An 18,945-nucleotide genomic window follows, 5' to 3' on the forward strand; every position below is an offset into this window, starting at 1 on the left:
GGACAAAGGAGCCTGGTGGGTTACAGTCCATAGGGTCACAAAGAGTCAGACATGACTTAATTCCTTTAAAAATGCTTCAGATTTAAATACATGGACTCACTAACTCAGTAATACTGGGTACACACTATGTTTCTACAATATAATTGTCTTAACTATAAACTACTGGAAGTGTAAGTGAGGTACTATGGGAGCTTATGAATGTGTGATTAAGGGCTACAGTCACATCAAATATGCTGCCTTTCCACTTTAGCAGTCTGTCAGCAGTCATTTCTGGATGCTAACAGTTATTTGCACAACAGTTTTTAGTTTTGTGAAAAGGTAATAGAATCTGAATATTTACCAGGAAAAAGTAAGATAAACCCCTGTGCTTCCTACAGCCCTTGCCAGGGGCAAGACTATTTGAACTATCTAGGTAGTGATGTACCCTCCTCAGTTTCTTCAAATCAGTTCTACACAAGAATTTGGACCCTGGCCCAGAGACTGGGTTCGAGCTACTCCAGACTGACTCTAAATGTAAAACTAAGAACAGGTTTTTTTTGTTTGTTTGCAACAGACATAACTTCATAGGAATGAAGGAATTGGGAAAATGAACATTTGGTGGCAACGACGGGTTTTAGGCTAAAGCTAGCAATGGCAAGGCTCCAGAGTAGCAGAAGCAGCTGCGAATTTAGCATCAGAGGACTAGAGGCAGAAACAGAATTTCAGAACAGTACATGTGGGAAAGGACTTTAGAGACCATCTAATCTAGGTCAGCTGCTTACTGAGCAGATGTTCAAAGTCAGAGTAAGTTAATGACAGACTATAATTAGGCTCAGGTATATGGACTCCAGGTCCAGTGCCTTTTCTACTACGGCACACAGATGAGGAGCTCAGACTGGGGGGGAAAGGCCACAGAGTGAGTATTAGTCCCTTATCTTCTGTTATCCATCAAAGTTCAGTAATGTGGGTTATAGATATTCAATTACCCTTACAAGGAAGTTACTCAAATAATAATTAAGTTCATTAATTATTAATTTTATTAATAATTAATTTTTATTAATTTCCCCCTTCCTGTTACTTAAACCCTAACTTTTTACTTTAATCCAGTAAAGGAAATGAAAAGCATGCATTCTAATTACACACATTTGATTAGATGATAGAATTCGAGAACTGCAAAGAATCTTGAGATGATTTAACTCAACCTCTTCATTAAGCAAAGAAACAGAAAAGTTAAAGTTTTCAAGACTTCCTATAAGTCTTCTAACCATATTAAGGGTTCAATGTAAAAGAAATTATAAGTCTGAAATTCTATGGTAAACGAGTATGTGAGATAACTTATCTATTCTGCTCCTGCTCTTCAATCATACTGGTCAAGTGTATAAAAAGATTAACCAAGACAAGAAATCATTTTAGAACGTTTCTTTTAAATTGATATCTGAGAAGATTTAAAAAAGAAAAATAATAAAACTGACCACCTACAAGAGGGAATTCTTTTATATAAACATAGAAAGAACACCTAACTGGATACCAAAGTTTTACTTCAATAAATTTATACTTTTGTCTTACTTAAAAGCACTAGTAAGGAAGGCTTTCTGCTTTTAGCAGCTTAAAACACTATACTAATTCACCGAAGTTGATTATAGTGTGTGAATTATATTGCAATAAATCTGTTATTTAAAAAATTATATTTTCCTGACAGGTATTATATTATATTTAACTGGCTGACTCTGAAAGGAGGCACTCATTTTTGTTTGTAGGCCTGAGGGGATTGATATAAGCATATTTTGCAGTCATTTACGGTAGTTCTGAAGTTTATAAATATTTACCCTTTTGTGCCTGCCTCCCTCCCACTCTAAAGCTACTTAATTACTACTTACCATCTCTTTTTTTCTTACTTGTTAGAAATATGTTCTCATATCATTTCAATTGACTTAAGAATCTCCTTTATACAGAACTCTGCTATGAGACCATAATCTATTATACATCTTGCAGTGGGGGGGTGGGGAGGGCGGTAAATGTTTCTAAAGACATTTTCTAAAAAGATCATACTTACTAATGAAATTGAGGAAGTTCTTCCCAGTCAACTGAAACCATTAATATTAATATTTAAAGATTAATTTAGGAATGGGAAGTTTTCTCTATGTACTCTAAAATACTCTGGAAGTCAGGCAGCTTATTAATGTATAATGAGGAATAATTTGTACTAAGGTATTATTTCTGTTTGGTGTACATTAACTGTCTGATGAGAAAATACATTCAAGTATACAAAACTGCAATATTTTTCAAGAAAAAACTAAGCATCTTGGTGACTAGAAGATGATTAATGTAATTTCTATTTATTTTTAATTATATAAAATAATGCAAATCCTGCTTAGGATCTGAACAAAAGCAATCTAGCCTCTTATGCTGTTAATGACAGATCAAGCGAATGATTATTTAAATCACTGTTTTTTCTCTCTTGAAATTCTGCAACTTTGAATAAACATTTCAACACCACAATCCAGTAAGTTTTTTTTTTTTTCTCTAATAAGTTTCTAAAACCAAACGTTTTTCACTGGCTTAAAAAAATTTTTAAGAATCTCTCTCTCACACACACATAATTTGTCAAAGTCTTTTATGCTATTATATAAAATTTAAAATTATAATCTAAAACTGTAATTATTTATAGATTTATACTGGTAAGTATAAACTCTACTTAGTACTTCAAAGTGTATTACAAAAACATGTTATTCTTACACAAGGCAATTTCAGCGTGTGGAAAACAATTTCCAATCATCATTTACCTTGTCCTAAGAGCAAGCCAAGCAGCTTCTATGTCTGCATAGAGGTTCTTCTCTGTTGGTTTCCCAGAACTTGCACCATATCCAGAGTAATCATATGAGAATATATTACAATTAATCCGTGATCCGAGTCCTATGTAAAAGCTGCTCATCTGACCAAGATCAACAGCATTTCCATGGGAAAAGAGTAAAGTATATTTGGCATTGGGTGAGCAACGCACAAACATGCAGGCAATTCTGTTGCCTTTACTGGTTCTAGTCATGAAACACTCAATGGCATCTTTTTCTCTAGAAGAATATTGCCAGTCTGCTCGGTCTGATAGGTGTAAAGTCCAACGGCTTCCACTTTCATCACACATTAGCGTGTAAGTTGGATCAGGTGGCAAAAAAGCTAACTTCGAAGCAATTTTCCCTGGACAAGGTGGACAGCAGAAGAGGCAACATAGCTCACTAAACGAAAGATTATTCATCTTCTGAAAAAGAAAACAGTCAATGTTTTAATCACTGAATGTGCATTCTGCATTTACATACAATAAAAGTTAAAACAAAGACACCAACCAGTAAATTCTAGTAGTGGTCAGTGTCTACTACTGTTATAGGAAGTATCCTTGCCCAAATAGATTTTTGGCATCTTTGTAGAAACACATTAAATCCTGAGGTGAGGCAAATACTCCTGAGCAGAAAACAGATTCAAATACTATATGACACATTTCAAATAGTAGTGATATCTTGTCATACTTTACCAAAAGATGAAAAATTCTATTCTTACCAGAGAATACAGGTATAAATTTGCTATTTCTTCACTAAACAACAATAAAGGGGGTATGAAATATCTTTAGTTTGTATTTCAGTGGAAATTCTCAGAATCTCAAGAGAAGTTAGGGATTTAACATAATAAATACATAATAGTAGCACTGAGGAAGCACTCACTCTCTGCCAGGCACGTGCTAAGTGCTCTGTGCCTTTCAGCACGTTTCATCCTCTAAGCAACCCTGTATGGTGGTCTGAGAAAGAAATCTGCACAAGGTGAGTCAGTGGCAGAGCCAGGATTTTACACCAGGCTCAGTCATCGTCCTACATCACCAGGTTATACTGCCTCAAAGGCTCAGAACACTACTTGACTCAGAAGCCTATTATTTTAGCCATAATGCCAGTGGCCTAAATAACCAATAAGACATTAAAATCAATATATGTTATGTATGTAATTATTGCCCAAATCAAGAAGGAAAAAAAGGTAAAATCTGCTCAAGGAAAACTTTCTAAATGGTTAGACAGAAAGAAGAGGAACATTTGAAGTCAGAGTTGGGGGTAGCACTGAATAGCCATATAACCTTGAGCAAATTATTTACCTTTTTGACCCTTATTGTCTTCTTTAAGTAAATGCCTACAATGAACAGACTGGTTGTGAAGAACATATACAATGATATTGTTAAAGCATTTAACATAGTAATAATGGCTATACAGCCGACACTCGTAAATGGTCCACTTTCTCCTGTGCCTTTTTCAGCAATATTTAAAAAGTATCCACAGTTCATATTAACTCAGGAACATAAATAAAGTACTACTTGTTTGCCCTACCAGCATCTCCTTCTAATTATCCTTTCTTAAATTCTTATCTCTTTTCAGTGGTAGACCATTACTTGGTTCCAGGAAGAAGGCATTCAAAACAAACACCTTCCAGAGTAACCAGGTCTCTCTGGTCTGGTCTAATGGCACCTAATTTTCTTTAAAAAATCTAAATAAAGGACAGGAAAAAAAGTACTTCATTATACCAAAAGAAAAAGAAAAAAAAAATCACCTCAGAAGAGTGACTAAAGTGTTGAGTACATACAGAAAGAAAGGAATGCCTGTTTCATTAATTACTGATTGAAAATCTAGTTTATACTGCTTAATACAAATGTGTTGATTTCCATGTACAAATTGATTAGGTAGAAAGAAGCAGCAGAAACAGCAGAGAAAGAAGCAAGCATGGGTAGGAGTGATATGAAAGCCTTTAAAAGATGAGTAAACGCAGAAAAATGTATCTTGGCTAACAGAAAGCATTTTACTTGCATTTCTATCTTTATTCCTTTTCAGCCTTCAAAATGAATACAACCTGAGTAAGTTAATGTCTAACTATGGTTGGAACAAGAGTCAGACTGAACAGAAATGACAACTAGTTGTCATCTATGATGATAATTCTAATTGGTTCCATGAAGGGTTATACTGAGGATTCTGAGGGGATACCCAGGGTTTGGCCAGACAAAGAATGTGCGATAAATTAGTGATGTCTACTGCAGAATTTGGTGACAAATCTATTATCCTGGCCAGGGGAATAAAAGATCTGGCAGGGATGGTAGAGAAAGAAGTTCAAAGGGTCAGTTACAAAGAAGATGATCTGGAAAAAGATGAGGTAGAAGGTACAATATATCAGTGCCACCTGTTTAATACTCTGCTTATGGTTATTTCTCACTTCCAATTACCTTACATGCCATCAACTGCTCACTCTGAACAGCCTATTAAAAGCTTATTAGTTATACTTTGTTCCCGTAATTTACTTCTTGAACATGAAGACTTTTATATACTATAGTAATTTTTAAATAAATCTGGCTAACTGAACATACACAATGCTGCAGAGATGCTTCTGAAGATAAACATCAAAGAAAAGATGAAAACGAGAAAAATCTGCTGTGCCATGGTCAAGTCTATTGAAAGAACCTGATTTTCTTAATGGTGGCAGAAGAAATTATTCGCACCTCCACTGCCTTGAATCCACATAACTAGTATCCACTTAATAACAAAACCTTGGAAATTATTGCTTTCCTAATAACAGCTCTGATAGGGCAGCAACACAGACTTGCTTAAAAGTTATTCTCTTTCCTATAAATGTGAAAATTTTCCACAACAGAAAATATAAATAAAACAAACCTAAGTTTTAGTATGATCAGAGCTGAGCAAACTACCGAGGGAGAATATATTATTCTTCATAATTCACTGAAATATCTTGTTAAATATAGATAATTTAAACCCAATTTTTTAATATAACTCACCTAAATATAAACATGTCATTTACCAGTTATTTCTTGGCAACAAAATAATCACAGGTGGAAAACAACAGTTATGACCAGACAAAAATAGGGATTTAAAATGTTATAATAATCTTATTTACACAGAGTGAGAGAGAAGAGAAAACTTAAAAGATGAAGCAGAAAAAAGTGTCAGAAAGAAAAACCCAACTGGAATCTCTGCAATAGAAAAATCAGTATCTGAAATAAAGAACTACACTGGTGGGTGGGTACAAGTATCAATAATAGTTTAAGAACACATTAGTGAGCTAGAAAATCAGGATGAGGAATTCCCAAGTACAGAAGCTTTCAGGAGGTTAAGATATGGAAAATAAATAAGAAAATTTAAGGACGAAGTAAGTAGAAATAAAAACTAACATCAATATTACATAAGAATCCCCTCCAAAAAAAAAAGAGAATAAAATAAAGACAATCTTAGTAATTTTTCAGAATAAAAGAAAATTCAGATCGAAATAGCTCAGAATGCCAAGAAGGTATTTAAGAAAACATTCACAGCTAGACAAGTTACAGTAAATATTAAAACTGAAACAAAAATCTAAAAGCTTCCAAAAAGAAGAAATTACTTACAATGGAACAAGAATCAGATGAACATATAATTTTTCAATAGCGACGCTAGAAACCAGAAGACACAGGTTTTAAAATAAGTTAAAAACTTTGAAGCTAGAATTCCACAGAGAGACAATATACCAATTTAGTATGAGAACAAAATAATGATATCTGCAGGGACACAAAAACTCAGATTAAACCAAGACTCTCTTTGAAAAACTTTAGTAAAAAGGAAAAGAAATCCAAGAGAAGTCTGAGATATGACAAAGACTAGTTAATGTCTTTTTTTTTTTTAGTAAATAAGCAGTGAAGGAAAAAAGCAACAAAGTATATCCCTAATAACCTAGAATCAAAACTTTAGAGAATACCAATATGGAGAGGATTGGAAATAGTACAAGTGTACAGGGGCACTGGTCATTTGAACTGATCAGAATATTAATATTGATAAGCTTAAGACAGAAGAAAAGCATGAATATGATTTTTGGGGGGAGTGCCACATCACAGGGCATGCAGAATCTCAGTGCCTTGACCAGGGATTGCACCCATGTCCTCTGTAGTCGAAGCATGGAGTCCTAATCATGCGCTGACGGGGAATTCTGATTATGACTCTTAATAAGTCAGATATAACCACCAAAAAAAAAAAAAAAAAAAAGACAGTTTCTAGGAAACATCTGAAGTAACTATAGTTATTCATTACAAATGTCTAGCTTTGAATATTTATCACCATGTTAAACTCAAGAAGGCATATAAATACAAATAGTTATGGTAAATTAATGATAGATATCAACAAAATAGAGAACAAAAAGCAACAGAAAAATTAAGAGACCAAAAAATGATTCTTAGAAAAGGCTTCCACTACTTCTAACAGCAACTAGCAGTAACTGAAGGCTTCCCTTGTGGTTCAGCTAGTAAACAATCTTCCTGCAATGAGGGAGACCTGGGTTCAATCACTGGGTTGGGAAGATCCCCTGGAGAAGGGAAAGGCTACCCACTCCAGTATTCTGGCCTGGAGAATTCCATGGACTATATAGTCCACGGGGTCGCAAAGAGCTGGACACGACTGAGCGACTTTCACTTTTCATAGCAGTAACTGAGCACTTACTAATCCTAAAGTGTCAGGCACCATACTAATCCTTTTCACATATTAATTCACTTAATTCTTTCAATAATCCTCTTACATAAAGACTACCCTTATACCTGTTTTCCAATTGAGGAAACAGAGGCACAGAGTAGTTATAAACCTGCCAGGAGTGACACAACTAGTAAATGGTAGAACTAATAAATGGCAGAATGACTCTGGAACCTGAATTCATAACCATAGTTTTATGGAAAGAAAATTCAGACAAGACATCAAGAGAAAAAGATGAGCAAAATCTAAAATGCTAAATGAAAAAGAAGACAGATTTATAGACAAGCTTTAAAAGTAAAAAATATCATGTGAATAAGTTAAATAACTAGTGAAATACATGAATTTCTTGAGTAACAGAACAGCAACAACAAAAATACCCAATAAAAAATGAACATAAGATCTGAAAAGACACTTTCCCAAAGACGATACCCAAATGGCAAATAAACACACGAAAGGATGCTCAACATCATTAGTCATTAGTGAAATGCTGTTCAAAGCCACAACATACTAGTGCAAGCCCACTAGGATGGCAATTAAAAAAAACACAAAGGTTGACAAGGATATTGAGAAACTGGACTCTTCATATACTGTTGATAGGAAGTAAAATGGTACAACTATTTGGGAAACACTTTGGCAGTTCCTCAAAAACAGAGCTACCACTTGACTAAGCAATTCTAATCCTAGAGACACGAAATTCTAATCCCAAGAGACATGAAAACATATGTCTACACAAAAACTTGTAAATGGACATTCACAGTGGCATAATTCATAATAGCTAAAAAGGCAGAAACCAGCCAAATGGTCATTGTCTGATAAACAAAATGTGGGATATCCACATGATGAAATACTGAATAAAAATAGGAGCAAAGTATTCATTTCTACAAAGTGGATGGATCTTGAAAGAAGCCAGTCATAAAAGATCATTTTATGACTCTATTTATATGAAATATCTAGAATAGGCAAATCTATAGAAATAGAGATCACTGGTTTTCAAGCACTGTGGAGCATGGGAAAGTTGAGGAACAACGGAAGAGTATGTATGGAGTTTCTTTTTAACAAAAATGCTCTATATTTGACTTGGGTGGTGGTTGCACAGTTTCAATAGTAACCTTTAAAAACTGTATTAAAAAAAAAAACAAAAAAAAAAACCTAGTATCCTTACCTCTCAGTATGTAGAACACAAACTCCAGATGGATTATAAACCTAAAAGTCAAACTACTACAAGTCAGAAAAAAAAAAAAAATCCATAAAAGATGAGAGAACACTAGCAAATTTAGCTTCAACCAAATAAAGAATTTCTATTTAGTAAAAAATGCTTTGGGAAATATGATTTCTTCATCAAAACCATTCAGTCAGAGGGTTAATATCTAAAATAAGAAACTTCTACATAAACAAGAAAACAACAAAAAACTCAAGAGAGGAAACGGACAAAACATATGAATAGGCAGAGAGATACACAGGCTAACAAATATATGAAGAAAGGTCATTCTGTACCTCTAGTGCCATGCAAAGTGTCTGGCACATAGTGAAGTCTCTAACATAATTTTTTAGATGAATGAGTTAATAAATTATTAGTGAAGTAAAGTGAAAGTCAAGTCGTGTCTGACTCTTTGTGACCCCATGGACTACACAGTCCATGGAATTCTCCAGACCAGAACACTGGAGTGGGTGGCCTTCCCCTTCTTCAGGGCATCTTCCCAACCCAGGGATCGAACCCAGGTCTCTGGCACTGCAGGCAGATTCTTTGCCAGCTGAGCCACAAGGGAAGCCCAAGCATACTGCAGTGGGTAGCCCACCCCTTCTCCAGCGGATCTTCCTGACCTAGGAATCAAACCGGGGGTCTCCTGCATTGCAGGTGGATTCTTTACCAACTGAGCTATCAGGGAAGCAATAAGTTATTAAGATTAACTCAATTCTCCTCACCTCAGAAGTTGCCACAAAAGGAAAAAAGTTTACAAATCAACATGTTAAGAAAGAAAGCCAGCATATTTTGTGACAATTACTTAGGTCTTCTGTATGGTGGCAGCATAGAAGCAATCAAATAAAAATGTATGAACCTGAATGAGGCAGGTGCTGGCAGGAAAAGCACTGCTAGTTACTAAAATTGTTCAGTGCATTATAAAGCACAGAATATAACAGTCTCCCAGGGAGAAGGAAATCTTGCCCCTTTGGAAATCAATTCACAAAGTGAAAGGTCAGCTCAATGTTAAACAGATGGCCCATTGTGAAGATTAAGGTTTTCCTTTTGGCGGGGGACTCAGTTATTTTACTTTTATAGCAGAAGGAAGTTCCTAAAATTGAATGAAATAATAATTTAGGAACCTGCTTCTCCTGCTCAATGACAATGGAAAAAAGATGAACACCCAAGTCCTTTCTCAGCAAAACAGGAAGACTAATGTTAAAGATCGTCCTTAAATAAAATGACATACCATAATCTCCTTCCTTTCTTCTGACACAAGAAATTACTGAAATGACTTGCAGCAATTCCTGACATAATAACATGTACTGAGAAAAAAAACCTCATTTTGATCTCTTTTGTAATAGTCTCTTGGTAATGCGGATTGTCTCATATTACTACCACATACAAAGGATAATTGATTCTTTTAGGGTTCAAGAGTTTGTTGTAATGAACAGAACTAGAAATTAAAGACTTATGTTTTTTCAAACTGCCAGAAGAAACCCGAAAAAGTAAAAATTAAGTTAGAATTAAAGCAGAGCCTAACACCAGAAATGTATAAACAAGGTAGATGCTTGAACATTAAGAGCAAGAAGTAGCAAAGGTCAGAATGAAGTCAGAAGTGATGGCACACAAGATACTCAACTATGAAAAAGAAAGGAGAAAAAAAAAAGATTTAAGGTTAGTTCTGTGCAAGGAGGCATGATCCCAGCACACCCCAACTGACTAAGGCAAAGGAAATTGCCATTAATACTACATACAGAGGGGGTTAATCACATTCAACTCAGTAGCCCAGGGGTGTGTCAAAGTAAGGGAAATTAAGCTCACTTCAGTCTTGGAGGGCACCAAGAGACTGAGGTACTGCCACCCTAACATCCAGCATGTTATCTGTAGTAACATTTACGGAAGTACGGCAACAAGGAAAATACTGCGTGTTACGGTTTTTGAGGGAGCCATACATATTACAGAGTTTAATACATACAGAGAAACGGAATATTCATCATTAAGGAAATTTGGCAACATACTTATTTTCCAGTCAAGACAGAGCACCCAGGACTTCCCCAGTAGTCCAGTGGGCAGGAATCCGCCTACCAATGCAGAGGACACGGGTCCAATCCCTGGTCTGGGACGATTCCACATGCGGAGCGCCCACGAAGCTGACCGCTGACCCCACGTGCTGCAACTCCGGAAGCCCACGCGCTGAGAACCCCTGCAGGCAGCGCTCACGGTCTGCAACAAGGGAAGCACCGCAACGAGAAGCTTGCGCAGGGCAGCCCCCGCTCGCAGCAACTAGAAAAGGCCTCGTGCAGCAAGGAAGATCCTGCGCTCCCCCGCCCCCAAAAGAGCATCCAAAATACTTAGAATGATCCAAATTTCGGCTGTTACTTAGAAACTGGGTGTTTAGTCTATGTCATTTTTTAATTGGAGTATAATCGCTTTACAAGCTGGGTTGGTTTCTGCCGTACAATAATGTGAGTCAGCTCTATGTATAAATATATCCCCTCTCTCTTCTGTATATGTGGTTTTAACACATTTTCTTATCTGTATATACCGTATGTAGAAATACAGCTTGTGTGTGTGCGCTTAGTGGCTCAGGTGTGTCCGACTCTTTGGGACCCCACGGACTGTGCAGCCCACCACACTCCTCTGTCCCTGGGGATTCTCCAGGCAAGAATACTGAAGTGGGTTGCTGTGTCCTCCTCCAGGGGATCTTCCCAACCCAGGGATCGAACCTAGGTCTCCCGTATTGCAAGCGGGGGTAGCTCTTTACCATCTGAGCTACCAGGGAAGCCTGAAATATAGCTTATGCAACTCTTATCTCTTTGAGGTAGGTTATGTTTATTTGTTCTTTTTGATCATTATAAGAATCCACAGGGCTTCCCTGGTGGCTCAGGTTCAACCCCTGATCTGGTAAGAACCCACGTGCCATGAGGCAGCTAAGCCTGCGGGCCACAACTACCAACTCCTCAACAAGAGAAGCCACCACAATGAGAAGCTCGTGCACCGCAGCTAGAAAGTAGCGGCCACTGGCAGCAATGACCCAGCACGGCCAAAAAAAAAAAAAAAAAAAAAAAATCAATAGCAGAAGTACTCCACATTCTGTGTGATCAAAAGACTTGATTGAGGGACTTTACTAGGAAAAAAAGACTTAGCAAAGGAATTTTTCAAAGCACTGTATTTTTTTTTATATTTCAAATTGAAAGGAAAAATTTCTCAGAACTATTCACTGAATCACATCAGTTACTTTTCAAGACAGAGTTATAATTTTTAAATATGAATAAGATTCTAGAGAAACTTAGTAACTGGACCAATGTATCACTGGAGAACACCTATGAAATGTGGTTTTTGTTGGTAAATTGAACAGAAGCCCTAACAATTGTATGTCTTAAAAAATTTAGGAGTTTCTCAAATAGGCAATGGAGAAGGCAATGCCAACCCACTCCAGTACTCTTGTCTGGAAAATCCCATGGATGGAGGAGCCTGGTGGGCTGCAGTCCATGGGGTCACAAGAGTTGGACACGACTGAGTGACTTCACTTTCACTTTTCATTTTCATGCATTGGAGAAGGAAACGGCAACCCACTCCAGTGTTCTTGCCTGGAGAATCCCAGAGAGGGGGGAGCCTGGTGGGCTGCCGTCTATGGGGTCGCATAGAGTCGGACACGACTGAAGTGACTTAGCAGCAGCAGCAGCAAATAGGCAAAATGTACTGGGCAATGTCAAAATAAGTTTCTTTTCCTGCTGGTGAGAAAAGTTCAGGTTAGACACATAAAATGTTGAGGTCTACCAGAGATACCAAAATAATCTCACTCCTAGTGTTAGTATAATTTATTTTTTTTAGTAAAAGAAAGTTAAACTGTAAGAATCAGAAGCAAGGAAACTGGATCTATGACATGATTATAGACAATGGAAATTAAGACTGAAGAGCCTATAAGCTACGCCAAACAAACTAATTTGCCTCAGCAGTCCTACATACTGGTCAATGCAGCCATTTCTGTAATTCTTACGTTTTCCTTTAGTTTTAAAATTCTTTCTGCACTGGTACAGGAGCCACCACCTACCTGTGGCTAGGTAAAGTAATTAAAATCAAACACCCAGTTCCTCAGCCACACCAGCCTCATGTGCTGGCTGTTGCCGTTCAGTCACCCAGCCATGTCTGACTATGTGCAACCCCACGGCCTGCAGCATGCCAGGCCTCCCTGTCCCTCACCATCTCCTGGAGGTCGCCCAAGTTCATGTTCATTCCAGGTTGCACAGTGCAGAATGAGGATCTCCATCACTGGAGAAAGTCCTAGCAGGGGGTGTCGAACTAAGAGAATTCAAACCCAGGCAACGCAGAACCAGAGTTTACATGCATATTAATACCCACACTAGCTTTAAATGCTGGCACTCTTTCCTCACCAATCTTCCCATCGAAGTACGTACAAGCTATTTTTATAGATTCTGTTGAACAAGTAATCACCTAGAACTAAATGAGATTACCTACACAATACCTACACAATAATAATAGAAGGTTATAATCTTAACGAAAATATTACATCTAATCCAATCTTAACTTAAAAGCCATTTTATTTAATAATGTTATTAAAAGGTTTGTTGTATGTTGGAGTTGCAAGTAAACCATAAGAAACTATTAAGAATGTTTGTGACTATTGGCTAACTGGTTTCTCTGAATACAGTCCATACAATATTATAAACACTTAAAAATCCTGATGATACACTCAACTAATGCCTGAACAACTGAACCAAGTCTTCCTGTTTAAGCAGAAGGACAGTTTGATGACTTGAATATGCTAATATCACAGATTCATATAAAACTCTTGGTGACTGTAAAGCGCAATTTCAAAGTCATACCTCTATATGTTGCTGAGCATATGCTAAAATATGAACAGACACACATTTTCCTACCCACAATCATGGCATTTTTGGCACTTCTAATGAAAAACTTTCCAAAACATGCTTATCTTCAAAATTCGCAATGTACATTGGTGAAGATATTCCACAAATAAACATTATTTTCTCCACATTTATAAAAGGTAACATCTGTTTCTGGGACATTTTCCAGGTGAACACTTAAACACACTACATACCTTAAAACACCCATCTGCAGCACAATATAATCAAAGTAGTTAATAAGGTTCAGAAAATTTGAAATGTACATGGTGCTAATACCACTACTATATTCAAATAATTATTAAACAGGCAGCATAATTGAGATTACTATGATATTAAAAGCAATATTGCAATTATAAAAGTATTGTAAGACATGGTTTAAAAAAAGTCAAACAACAAAGTTTAAAAAATATAAAGTAAATCTCCTTCCAGGCTAAATAAAGTAAGTACTGGTTGAAAGTGTATTTAAGAATTCAGTTCCCTAGATATTCTTTCCAATTCAGAAGACCAGAGGTTTGCACTGGAAGAATCTTCTGTGGAAGCAGAATAATCAGAAAGATCCAATGATACTTATATGGGACCGTTACATGGGGAAGTTGTGGGAAGGAGAATGTAACAGTTTAGGGCCTTTTGTAAGTGGGATGTCAACATATAAGAAGTAGCAATATAACATTGTTCTTTAGGAGGTAAACACCAAAGAGAGAGCAGGGTTCAGGCTTGCTAATTTTTACAACAAATTTTGTAGAAACATTTGGCTCCTTAACCAAACGCTTGTATGAATCTGAGAAAAATAAAGATTTAAAACAAAAGTCTCTTCCCTAATCCCACCAGAAACTCAAACCCAAACCAGGCTCCATCCCAGAAATTATGATGTTGGGTCATTTGCTTTTAGATCTCATGTCTAATACCACAGTCATGTATTTATTCTCCACCATCATAATGTTTCATTATTAAGGAAAATTCAGAGAATTCACCCTTTCTCCGTTCTCTGCTCATTTCGATGTTATTTTTACGTTTTTATAGGTTATTTTTATAACTTTAACATTATACTTGAATCCTCACTTCTTGTTCCACCAACTTTAGGAAGTTTCTACTGGCTTCCCATGTAATCAAATACCATTATAACTGGCTATAAAATTACATTCATATTAAATTTTATATCCTTTGCAGTTTGCTTTTTATAATTCTTAAATTTTTGTTTTATCTATAGGATGATTTAATTTTTTTATTAGTTGGAGGCTAATTACTTCACAACATTTCAGTGGGTTTTGTCATACATTGATATGAATCAACCATAGAGTTACACGTATTCCTCATCCCGATCCCCCCTCCCACCTCCCTCTCCACCCAGTTCCTCTGGGTCCTCCCAGTGCACCAGGCCCGAGCACTCGTCTCATGCATCTCACCTGGGCTGGTGATCTGTTTCACTATAGATAATATACATGCTGTTCTTTCGAAACATCCCACCCTCAACTTCTCCCAGAGTTCAAAAGTCTGTTCTGTACTTCTGTGTCTCTTTTTCTATTTTGCATATAGGATTATCGTTACCATCTTTCTAAATTCCATATATATGTGTTAGTATGCTGTAATGTTCTTTATCTTTCTGGCTTACTTCACTCTGTATAATGGGCTCCAGTTTCATAGGATGATATATTTTTTTAAACGGGTAACAGTAAAAATTATCTGCAATGTTTTCCACTGACATCCAGGTAGGGTGATATTTTAGGTCACTAAATTTCAAGTGTTAAGGTGCTTTTATAACTCTGATAACTGCTTAAAAATAAGGTACATTTCAGTTTGTTTCATATTTGGACTTTCTGAAGAACCTTTAATTCTCTCAGACCTGTGCCTTTTTTTAGTCTTTACAAAACTCAGAAGCTTTCATAACATTTAATATATTCCATCTTCTTATTCTCAGAATTTGTGCAACAGAATCTGTGTTGTTTCTGAAGATGGTCTCAGATCCCAGTGAGTTTTGTTTTAACTTGAAACAATTATGTTCTGGGACATTTCCCAGTTCAGCTGTGTGTCTATCCAGGATTTCTTTTCATTTTCCTTCTGTTGTTTCATAATACCATGTTTTAATCCGTTTGTGGGATTATTTTTTGTTTGGTTTTGCTAGAATACACCTCCAAGCATTTGCCCTCCCTCCTTCACAAGGGCCTGGGGAAAATAAAGCATATTTTAGCGAACACTTTTAAAAAGTTCTTTAGATTTCACACCTATGGCAAATTAAGCATGCTTTAGAATTACAAATTAAAAAAAAAATTTCCAACCCAATTTAGATGATGATGTGGGTTAGCATTCAATATTGATTGCTAATACCAATCTGATTTTCTATTCCTTTAAAACAAAAACTCTTTCCTCCAAAAAAAAAAAAAGGTAGGATTTTCCTCTACCCTTAGCTTTGAAATTCTACGAGACTATGTGTGTCTAAATGCGTGTTTTCATTCATACTGTTGTGTATTTAACAAGTCATTTTGATCTGAAGCCCCAAGACTTAAAGAATTTTTCTTCTACCGTCTTTTAATTCCCTCTCCATCTCCTTTCCTTTCTACCAGGAATTCCTATATAGGAATCCCAGGACTATTATACTTAACAAACTTATTCTTTTCCTCCTTTTCTTTCAGCTCTATTTCCTAGGGAATTTCTTTGTGCTTAGTTCAGATTGCTACTTTGGTACTCTATAAAAACAATTTTTACTTAAAAACCTTTTGGATTAGGGGTGCAATACCCTCTCAAATCTCTCTCAGAATACTGAGCCAACTTTTTGTTGTTCTGTCCAAGTGTGTTTTTCAGATGACGTTTGTTCCCTCTGTTCATCTTTTATTTTCATGCTGTTAGACTGCTTCTTCACTTACAATCCATATTTACGAACAAAGAGTTAAAATGAGTATCCTTTATATTTGTGTAAGCATGCTGACCCAAGAGTCACACAGAAGTCCCTCAAAAGCCAATGACAGCAGAGCTAAAGTTTGTAAAACAAAACAAATCAAACAGTACTGTCACTGTTGACATTCAGGGATATAAATCTGCAGGTTATTTTGCTAGGTTGTGAAAGTCAAACTAGTGTTTATTTATCAAAATACTTAAATAGCTAGATCTTGTAAAAAGAAAAAAAACTTCATAAATAATCCTCATAACAACCCTATGAAAGAGATGCCCTTATCCTCCCCACCAGCACAATTTACAGATGAGAAAGCTGAGAAGTTGGGTTTCCCCAAGATAACTATAGTGAAGCCAGGATTCATACTTAATAGTTTGACCCAGAATCCATGTTTTTAATCACTGAGTTAAGATTAGTCTTGGGAATGAAATGTCTTGCTATGTATGGTGTCAACATGGAAAGAGTATAATGAGTCTAGTGGACAAAGAAAACGAGGAAAAGACCTTCCCATTTCATACACAAAACTCAAAATCAAACCAAATAAAATTAAAATTTAAGACTATGTTAAAGTTTTTTGGGGGTTCAGAAGGTAAGAATATGTACCTGAGGCAAGTAGGAAATAGTCTTGGCCACTAGATGGCAAAAAAGTATAACTTGAAATGGCATTTATAAATTGACAGCATTGATGTTCTTTTCTGAAGATTATGAGCCACTGTTTAAAACAGGAAAATTTTACTTGTTACATGAAAGAAAGTGATATATTTTAGTTCAGTTCAGTGGCTCAATCGTGTTTGATTCTTTGCAACCCCATGGACTGCAGCACGCCAGCCCTCCCTATCCATCACCAACTCCTGGAGCTTACTCAAACTTACGTCCATCGAGTTGGTGAGGCCATCCAACCATCTCATCCTCTGTCAGCCCCTTCTCCTCCTGCCTTCAATCTTTCCCAGCATCAGGGTCTTTTAAAATGAGTCAGTTCTTGGCAACAGGTGACCAAAGTATTGGAGTTTCAGCTTCAACATCAGTCCTTCCAGTGAACATTCAGGACTGATTTCCTTTAGGATGGACTGGTTGGATCTCCCTGCAGTCGACGGGACTCTCAAGAGTCTTCTCCAACATCACAATTCAAAAGCATCAATTCTTAGGCGCTCAGCTTTCTTTATAGTCCAACTCTCATATCCCTACATGATTACTGGAAAAACCATTGCTTTGACTAGACAGACCTTTGTTGGCAAAGTAATGTCTCTGCTTTATATATAAAGCAATCTGTTTAGGTTGGTCATAACTTTTCTCCAAGAAGCCTTAAATTCATGGCTGCAGTTACCATCTGCAGTGATTCTGGAGCCCAAGAAAATAAAATCTGTCACTGTTTCCATTGTTTCCCCATCTATTTGCCATGAAGTGATGGGACTGGATGCCATAATCTTAGTTCTCTGAATGTTGAGTTTTAAGTCAACTTTTTCACTCTCTTCTTTCTCTTTCATCAAGAGGCTTTTTAGTTTTTTGCTTTCTGCCATAAGGGTGGTGTCACCTGTATATCTGAGGTTATTGATATTTCTCCCAGCAATCTTGATTCCAGCTTGTGCTTCATCCAGTCCAGCATTTCTCATGATGTACTCTGCATAGAAGTTAAATAAGCAGGGTGACAATATACAGCCTTGATGTACTCCTTTCCCTATCTGGAACCAGTCTGTTGTTCCATGTACAGTTCTAACTGTTGCTTCTTGACCTGCATACAGATTTCTCAAGAGACAGGTTAGGTGGTCTGGTATTCCCATCTCTTAAAGAATTTCCCACAGTTTTTTGTGATACACACAGTCAAAGGCTGTGGTGTGGTCAATAAAGCAGATGTTTTTCTGAAACTCTCTTGCTTTTTCCATGATCCAACAGATATTGGCAATTTGATCTTTGGTTCCTCTGCCTTTTCTAAATCCAACTTGAACATCTGGAAGTTCATGGTTCACGTACTATTGAAGCCTGGCTTGGAGAATTTTGAGCATTACTTTGCTAGTGTGTGAGTGAGTACAGTTGTGTGGTAGTTTGAGCATTCTTTGGGACTGGAATGAAAACTGTCCTGTGGCCACTGCTGAGTTTTCCACATTTGCTGCCATATTGAGTGTAGCACTTTCACAGCATCATCTTTTAGGATTTGAAACAGCTCAACTGGAATTCCATCACCTCCAGTAGCTTTGTTCCTAGTGATGCTTCCTAAGGCCCACTTGACTTTACATTCCAGGATGTCTGGCTCTAGGTGAGTGATCACACCATCTGGTTATCTGGGCCATTAAGATCTTTTTTGTACAGTTCTTCTGTGTATTCCTGCCATCTCCTCTTAATATCTTCTGCTTCTGTTAGGTCCAGACCATTTCTGTCCTTTATTGAAACCATCTTTGCCTGAAATGTTCCCTCAGTATCTCTAATTTTCTTGAAGAGATCTCCAGTCTTTCCCATTCTACTGCTTTCCTCTATTTCTCTGCGTTGATTGTTGAG

At 36.8% G+C, this 18,945-nt stretch overlaps 1 protein-coding gene across 1 annotated transcript in view; it reads right to left on the reverse strand.

Annotated features, from left to right (window-relative positions):
• The window catches only part of ABHD17B (abhydrolase domain containing 17B, depalmitoylase), a 46,022-nt gene that overhangs the window by 5,548 nt on the left and 21,529 nt on the right, over positions 1–18,945 (reverse strand). The window contains exon 2 of the mRNA XM_065908055.1: positions 2,763–3,232. Within this exon, the coding sequence (XP_065764127.1) occupies positions 2,763–3,229 (467 nt within the window). The 5' untranslated portion in view covers positions 3,230–3,232. The remainder of the gene's footprint in view (positions 1–2,762; positions 3,233–18,945) is intronic.

This window comes from Muntiacus reevesi, chromosome 17 (assembly GCF_963930625.1).
Source record: "Muntiacus reevesi chromosome 17, mMunRee1.1, whole genome shotgun sequence".
Taxonomy (NCBI): domain Eukaryota; kingdom Metazoa; phylum Chordata; class Mammalia; order Artiodactyla; family Cervidae; genus Muntiacus; species Muntiacus reevesi.